Below are 8954 nucleotides of genomic sequence, written 5' to 3' on the forward strand. Positions count from 1 at the left end.
TCTTAATTCTAAACGAGAGAAAGCTTGTTAGCTCGAAGAAAACTTTACGAAAAACAATCATATTCGAAACTTTTAATCAAATGATCTTCCGGTGACTAGCAGAGTGACGTCACCGTATTATTTTTTTTCGAGGAAAGGAAATCTTGAATGAAAATTGAATATACACTAAATTTATGAGAGATACGCCATTTCATTGCCATCACACTATGCGAAAGTGATAATAGCACGGTAAATTTTTGTAGAATTTGTGAGAGACCACTCCCAACAGCATCACGATCATCTGACACCATGAATAGCTTATCGTTTAGTGAGCTTTGTGGATTGTTCTGTTGCCCGCCTTGTCCATCAAGAATAGCAGCCAAATTAGCCTTTCTCCCACCCGAACCAACTTATTCCCTTATATCCGACGATACTGGGTCCAAATACAGCCTACATCTGACAGAACGAGCGGAATGGCAGTACACACAAAGGGAATTGGACTGCATAGAGGTTTTCATGACTAGAACCTCCAAAGGAAACAGGATAGCATGCATGTTTGTCAGATGCTCACCCAATGCTAAATATACTATGTTGTTTAGTCATGGAAATGCTGTTGACCTTGGGCAAATGAGCAGTTTTTATATAGGTCTAGGGTCTCGCATTAACTGTAACATTTTTAGTTTTGACTATTCAGGATATGGAAGCAGCTCAGGAAAACCATCAGAAAAGAATTTGTATGCAGATATTGATGCCGCATGGCAAGCTCTGCGTAGTAGATATGGCATTAGTCCTCAAAATGTAGTGTTGTATGGGCAGAGTATTGGCACAGTACCCACCATTGACCTGGCGTCTAGATATGAGGTTGGAGCAGCTATTCTTCATTCTCCACTAATGTCTGGCATGAGAGTGGCATTCCCAGAGACCAAGAGAACTTGGTTTTTTGATGCCTTTCCAAGGTTAGTTTTATTGTGACTAAGAACAATTTTTACAATCTGGTGAACTTTAATATACATGTTATAGGTATGATAGTGATAAACAGATGCATTCTTGACAGGAGAAAAATAACATTTTTAGTTCTATTGGTCAAAGACTGGAAGGGTTAATACAATGGTAAGATGTTTGTCAACCAAAGGACTGTCTGTGTGTCTTGGAACATTTTTAAAAAATATGACTCCTCCTATAATTTTGGTTGACATGGTTGAAGTTAATTAATAAAATTTGGTACACAAGTAGACTACTCTACGATACATAATTCTAAACAATGGTTTTTGATTTTGATGAATAATATTGACATAGTTACTGAAAATAGAAATTTTTGTAAAACTCTTTCAGAAATCTATAGATTTGTTCTGATTTCAATTAAACAGAGAACACAGGTGCACTACACTATTGTACACATTAAAATTTCAATGAATAATGATGCAGCAGATAATAGTAATAAACATAGTCTGGGTCTGACTCAGATTTCAATAAAACCTGGAACACTTACACAAGCTTACTTAACTAAGTCACATAAATTCTAGTTATCAATGTTCCCATTAAAAAAGAAAACATGTATGTGAAATGTTTCAAAATGCTACTCTCCCTATGTACAGTTTTGATTTGAAATTGAATGCAATAAAACTTGGTTTAAATTTAGTAAAAACTGAATACATAGTTCTATCAACGCAAAGCTAAAAACAATATTCAATCTGCACACAAGTGTTCCTTGTAAAGACTAGTTAGCTCACCTGAGCCGAAGGCTCAAGTGAGCTATTCTGATCACATTTTGTCTGGCGTCCATCTGTCTGTCTGTCTGTCTGTCCGTCTGTCTGTAAACTTTTCACATTTTTGACTTCTTCTCAAGAACCACTGGGCCTAATTCAACCAAACTTGCCACAAAGTATCCTTAGGTGAAGGGGATTCAAGTTTGTTCAAATGAAGGGCCACGCCCTCTTTCAAGGGGAGATAATTAGGAATAAGTGAAAAAATAATGGCATCATTTAAAAATCTTCTTCTCAAGAACCACTGGGCCAGGAAAGATGAAACTTATGTGGAAACATCCTCAGGTAGTGTAGATTCAAGTTTGTTCAAATCATGACCCCCGGGGGTAGGGTGGGGCCACAATGGGGGATCAAAGTTTTGCATAGAAATATATAGGAAAATATCTTTAAAAATCTTCTTCTTAAGAGCAGCAAAGCCATGATTGGTCATATTTATATGGAAGCATCCTCAGGTAGTGAAGATTCAAGTTTGTTCAAATCATGACCCCCGGGGATAGGGTGGGGCCACAATGGGGGATCAAAGTTTTACATAGAAATATATAGGAAAATATCTTTAAAAATCTTCTTCTTAAGAACAGCAAAGCCATGATTGGTCATATTTATATGGAAGCATCCGGAGGTAGTGTAGATTCAACTTTGTTCAAATCATGACCCCCGGGGGTAGGGTGGGGCCACAATGGGGGATCATCCTCAGGTAGTGTAGATTCAAGTTTGTTCAACTCATGACCCCCGGAGGTAGGGTGGGGCCACAATGGGGGATCAAAGTTTTGCATAGAAATATATAGGAAAATATCTTTAAAAATCTTCTTCTTAAGAACAGCAAAGCCATGATTGGTCATATTTATATGGAAGCATCCTCAGGTAGTGAAGATTCAAGTTTGTTCAAATCATGACCCCCGGGGGTAGGGTGGGGTCACAATGGGGGATCAAACTTTTACACAGAAATATATAGGAAAATATCTTTAAAAACCTTCTTCTCAAGATCAGCGGAGCCATGATTGGTCATATTTATATGGAAGCATCCAGAGGTAGTGTTGATTCAAGTTTGTTCAAATCATGAGCCCCGGAGGTAGGGTGGGGCCACAATGGGTGATCAAAGTTTACAGAGGAATATATAGGAAAAAATCTTCTCAAGAACAGAAAAGCCATGATTAGTAAACTTGATATGGAGGGTAATGTAGAATGAAATTTGTTCAAATGAGGGCCCCCGGGGGTAGGGTGGGGCCACAATGGGGGATAAAAATTTAAAAATGAAAATATGGGGAAAAATCTTCTGCTCAAGAACAGCAAAGCCATTTGTTATATTGATATAAAAGCATCATCAGGTAGTTTACACCCCCCCCCCCCCCCTAAACTTTTCAATACTGAACTGATTTTTGCTTTTTTTTCCTAGCCAATATGCTCAGGTGAGCGATGTGGCCCATGGGCCTCTTGTTTTAAATATGAGTTTCACGAGTGCTGAATACCATGTTACTTTAAACATGCATAACGAAAGGTGTAAAGCATATAGGGAAAAGGGAATGTAGATGCATGCTTTTTATCACTGTAACTTACCAGGCATACCAGAAACTGGACAATTTAACATGTTGTTATACACTGGAAATAATTAAGACTGTTATATCCCATGTACCAAGACATCTTCATGCCAGGGCAGCCAGGCTCTAAAAACTAAAAATCTTTGGTTGTATTTATATCAAATTTATCACTATCATACCTATATAAGTTAAACTTTAAAGTAACCTCATAGTGGCAGATTTTAATTAATCCCACTTAGAATTTATTCTAAACTTTCAAGTTGTGTTTGTTCAGGGTAAAATTGTTTTATGGGATGTATTACTCCTAAATGTGCACTAAGTTTACAAAAAGTTTGTTCTAAAAAATCTTTTGAGCAAAACAAAGTTTTGGATGTGTAAATGCTGTTATTCAATTCATTAGAAGGATTAGCACCTTGTTTATTCTGTGTATTGATAGCAATTTACAGTTATAATTCTTGACTTCCACATATGGAAATTGTCCAGCTCTGATGTAAGTTATATATAGCTACTGTTAAGGAAAATCTGTCACAGTGTAAACATTGAATAAAGGTTATCAGCATCATTTTGGATACAATGCATCCAGCTTGAACAAAAGGAGATAAAATTTATGTATTTATACTCCTGACATACATGTACATTTATGGGGTATGGAGGAGGTTCATTTTATGATCACTCTGATATTTAGGTATTGTTGACTGTAATGAAAAAAAAAACCTTCAATAATATGACAGTGCTTGTAATATACATAACCAGTACAGATATTGTATCTACACTATCACATTGTTCACTGAAAAAGACAATCTACATTGAAATTTTTACAAGTTATCATGGTTATGAAAGTAGAACATATCTAGTTCTTGAGATTAATCCAATTGTTCTTTCATTTCAGCATAGACAAAGTACCGAAAATTACCTGTCCTGTGTTGGTGATTCATGGAACAGAAGATGAGGTGATAGACTTTTCTCACGGTCTCGCCATTTATGAGAAATGTCCCCGGGCAGTAGAACCTCTGTGGGTAGAGGGGGCAGGACATAATGATGTAGAGCTTTATGGACAGTACTTAGAGCGTCTCAAACAGTTTATAAACATTGAACTATCGGTCAATTGACAACTACTGCAACTTAGGGGGGAGGATGTAAATGCCACGAGTGCAGACTTCTGTGTTCAGGACTTCGGTAACTCTCTGTCTGCAATTGTGGCGGACACTAATACTTCAGATGACGGCAGTGCATTTAAAGTAAGGAAAGGCACTGGAAGGCGGATGAAGAAACACCGAGTTAAGTTAAAGTCAGACGCTGACAAAAAAACAAAGGGTGATTTATCTAGTGTTCCTAGTGGACCAGTGCAGTCTGATGATGAGCATATCAAAGAAAACGCTCAGGAAGGAGAGACAGAGGTCGTAGTTCATTCTGTTAGAGAAACAGCTATTGATGAACCATCTTTGGATCATGATACAGTGGATTCATCTGCCCAGCCTACAAACTCATCAAATGAAGTACATGCCAGTGTGGAAAAAGAGTCTCATTCTGAGCTCGTGGAGAGTCATAAGAAGAACGGACAAGTGAAGTGTGATCTGGAATGCCCTTCAGAGGAAGGAGATTGCCATGATGTGAAAAAGACTGAAAACTCATCTCCAGCTGAAAGCCATGTTTCTTGTGATGTTCATATAAAGGATATCATAGTAGAGGTCAACAATATTCCTATCAGGAATTCTGATGATGATGAGAATGATTTTGTTGAATCTACAGATCTGTAAATCTTAAAATTCGGCAGCAGCTGCATGTAGCTTCTATTCTAGCAATAAATTAATTTATTATAAGATACAGTAGAGCAAATACAAAGTCTGTTGATTTTTCTTCCTCTCCAAAATTTAATTTTTTCCTTCTCAAGTGACTGGTGAAGTTGGAATATTGTACTTATAAGCTTAACAGTTGTTCATCCTGGTTGAAAATCATATACATGTATATGGATATTCACCATGGTATTGAACATTGAGGTTAAAATTTTTTTTGAGAATATGAAACACCCACGCTGTCAACAATTTTCATTATATGGGGAAGAGTTGTCTTTCTTTAGCCAAAATGGATAATTGTAAACAGTCTGCTTTTGTGGACCAGCTTTATTTATGTTATTGATATCTGTAGCTCAAATGTGTATCAACTATATTTCTCAACTTTTTGTGACAACATTTTACATGTTAAATTCTTCATAAACAATATTTAAGAAGAAAACACCCTCAAAGGAGAAGCACATTTTTGCTTAATGTGATTTGAAAGGCAGTTGGTTTTGTAATATAAATTTTTAATGTGTTGTAGATCTTGTTACTATAATGTTTAATGATACAGTGTATGTATGAGCATGTATGTTACAAATAAGAGGATACTGGAAACAAATTGAGTCACTTAGTACAAGTATATATGAATTATATCTCTTAAATTGCTATATGTACATTAATTAGTTGTATTAGCCATATGATTATTGTGAAACATGTATCATTACACTCAATTTTACAGCTGTGCTTGTTCTTTCAAGTTAAGTATTTGTTTGCAAAAGTCTTTTAAGTTGGGCTCGTAATGATTTCAGAGCAGACAAGGGATGAATTGATCTTGATAAAAATAAAAATATCATTTTTCTGTTTTCATAAAACTAAATGTTTTGTGACATTGTTCCTTTGGTGAAATTATTTGGCACATTTTAGAGTATCAAGAAATGTAATTTGTTGGTATATTCTGTATAAATGTATTATGTTTTATTTAAACATGAAACATAGGGATGTTCCCAATCACTGACATCGCAATCCTTTAGTTCTCTAGTGACACTGTATATACTAATATCATTATAAAATATGACCTGTTACTGTCCAGCACAATAAGATCTCTTATTTCTTGTAGTATTGCGGCCATATCTTGTGTTCTTTGTGAATGAATCATTTCATATGCATGTTTATATATTACAGATGCTTTTATAAATGACAAAAAGGATATTAATTGTATTTTTCAATTCAAAAGAAAGTTTGAAAACTGTGATATTTTTACATAGCAGTCATAATAACTGTATTTGAATGTTATTTGATTCACCAAAATCTGTGACAGATGCTACCTGATCATATCTTCAATTTATATAGGTAAGAAAAGTCAAACGAAAAACACAATTTGGTGATCACAAACATGTTTACTTCGTATTCATTCAAAATATTATTATATGATCAAAACAATAAATCTGTACGCGTTGACACAGCATCATAATGACAGTAATAATAATTATTTGATTAGGGAGGAATTTACACATCATTTTAAGAACATATGCCACAAATCATTGTTAAGTATCAAGTACACATATGGAGGTGAGATGAGAATTTCAATTACATGATTGGTACATCTTTTGAATAATTCTGAAATAAAAGAGATTTTTTTTTTTGGTGTCAAAATTACTTTTAATATTTCAAAGTTTCTGATACCAAAATTCTTGTATAAAAATTTCTCCATACTTTCCATCAGTGTAGATTAACATTTGTGAAACCTCCTTAATCTGCAAGAAAATGAGATACCTGGGACAAATGATGCTATGACCAGAGGATGTGACTTGACCTTGAAATAAGGTCAGATTGAGAAAATGAAGGTAGTTAAATTCTAAAGTGTAAATTTTTTATCAAGTAATAATTTTGTAATGCAAAAATGGTAGAACTTCATAATATAGTTTACTAGTCATGACCTTAAGCTAAGGCAATTTGTCAAGGTTACAGGAGTTGGAAGGGAAACATTTTTTCTAGCTCACAGCAGTGGTATTCAGAGATTGCAGAAGAATCACTCCAGAAGTTGCTTATAATTATAGGGTACACCATAGCTGTCAAGCAAATTGAAAGTGGGGGGGGGGGGGGGGGGGGGGCTAAACAAACAAACAAACAAATAAACAAAAAAACCGTTTGTGGGGCTAAGCCCCAATTTTCAATGCCTATACTACATGTATGTCTATCTTTGCTAAAAAAAAAAAAGGGGGGGGGGGCTAAGCTAAGTTAACACTGAATGTTAACTTTATGATGCATTGAATGTACAATACACTTGAAAAAAGTTCAAGGCTGCATAATATGGTAGTGGAATTTTATTTTCATTTCCAGAGTTCTTATGTGCTAATTAATTTTCAGTTTAAAAATCACATTGATTGTGCCCTCTGGTTGGTGTAAGTCCCGTTTGGACAGATTACAGTAGCTAAGGAACTTTGAACAATTGAAGTATTTTAGGTGTTCAATACTTACTGATGTCATAATTACCTCAATGAATGTTTAAGTTAATATTTATTTTAAATAGGCAATTCTTGTTTTACACAAATGTTGTCAGCTATCTTGTAGAGGCAGTGTTACATTAGAATATGGCAAGGATATAATTTTTCTTCATAAGAATATTATATTCTAATTTTTCAAAATGCTTTGAATGTTTTTGGTAAATGAGTGAAAAAGAGATAGAAATTTTCAATTTGACTGGTTGATCAGTGAAACTTGGTTTTTATTGCATTTTTATTGATCTTTAACATAGTCTATTTTCCTAAGCATACAGACAAAAATTACAATTTCTCTGTTTGCATAATTACAAAACTTAAAAAAAGTTATGAAATAACTCCTCAATACAGGACTCAAAAATATATTTTCATGAAACAGGATTAAAAAAATATTGGATATTAATGAAAGCAAATGAAGTGTGGCCATTCTATGGTAAATTCTAGTGGACAGTAATGTTGGACAATCATATGAAGGGCAGAATGTTTTTACCTTTATCATAGCATTTTAGTGCTCCAAGCATTTGATGTTTGAATAACTGCATTTTTGCCCTTGTCATTTCATTTTCTGTTTGACTAAGAGCTTATAGAACACCAATCTATTGTAAAAAATAACAATGCAATGTCATTAATTAGTAATCAGAATTTGAGGCCATTTTTGTTGGGAATTTGAATGTCCATGTCACCAAATGTAATAAAGTTTGTACAGGTCTTGAAAGACAAATTAGGAAAATAAAAAATGCATGCACTGTCATTTATTAACTGGTATATATGTATTTGGTTCCTTGTACATATTTGTAGCATGTGAAACAGAAAAAAAAATATCATACAGACAATATACATGTTCTGTATTTCAGGAGATTGAATGTATGTCTGAACAATTTTTAAAATAAAATCATGGAACATCATCCATAAAATGTGTATTTCTATTGAACAAATCATTGAAAGCTTCAATTGCATATTTTGGGGATACAAAGATTACATAATTATACTTTGTATTGGATGAGAAATTTGTCCAATGAAACTAAAGAGCATTTGAACCTCTAGTTATTTTCTTGTATCACAGTATGGCCCAGAATTGAATAATTAAAACTCGTACTAGGCACAAAGATCGCTAAATAAATGCTATGGCTGCATGACCCCTCCTATTCTTGGTCTGATTTCAATAAAAAAAAATGGTACACTAGTAGACTAGCTTAATTCTGTATATCGGTTTGTGATTTTGTCAAACAGTATTGCCATGGTTACTTAAAATTAGAGATTTATGTTGTTTTTTCTTTAATGCTACGCCCCCTTCAATCAAGGTCAGATTTCACTGAAACCTGAGACACATGTCAGAAGATTGTTCTGCGTATGATCAATTTTTAAACACGGTAGGCTACTGAAAAAGTAAGTTGATAATATGGG

At 34.4% G+C, this 8954-nt stretch overlaps 1 protein-coding gene across 1 annotated transcript; it reads left to right on the forward strand.

The window, feature by feature from the left end:
* The first annotated feature begins 102 nt into the window (after positions 1–102).
* Positions 103–7138, forward strand: LOC133173789 (alpha/beta hydrolase domain-containing protein 17B-like). Its single transcript, XM_061308834.1, has 2 exons — positions 103–935; positions 4167–7138. Exons 1-2 carry the CDS (start codon positions 289–291, stop codon positions 4384–4386), a joined length of 867 nt encoding a protein of 288 aa, XP_061164818.1. The 5' UTR covers positions 103–288; the 3' UTR covers positions 4387–7138.
* Positions 7139–8954: the final 1816 nt, after the last annotated feature.

This window comes from Saccostrea echinata, unplaced genomic scaffold (genome assembly GCF_033153115.1).
Source record: "Saccostrea echinata isolate AGI-Se365-2 ecotype Australia unplaced genomic scaffold, CSIRO_AGI_Sech_v1 ptg000002l, whole genome shotgun sequence".
Taxonomy (NCBI): Eukaryota; Metazoa; Mollusca; class Bivalvia; order Ostreida; family Ostreidae; genus Saccostrea; species Saccostrea echinata.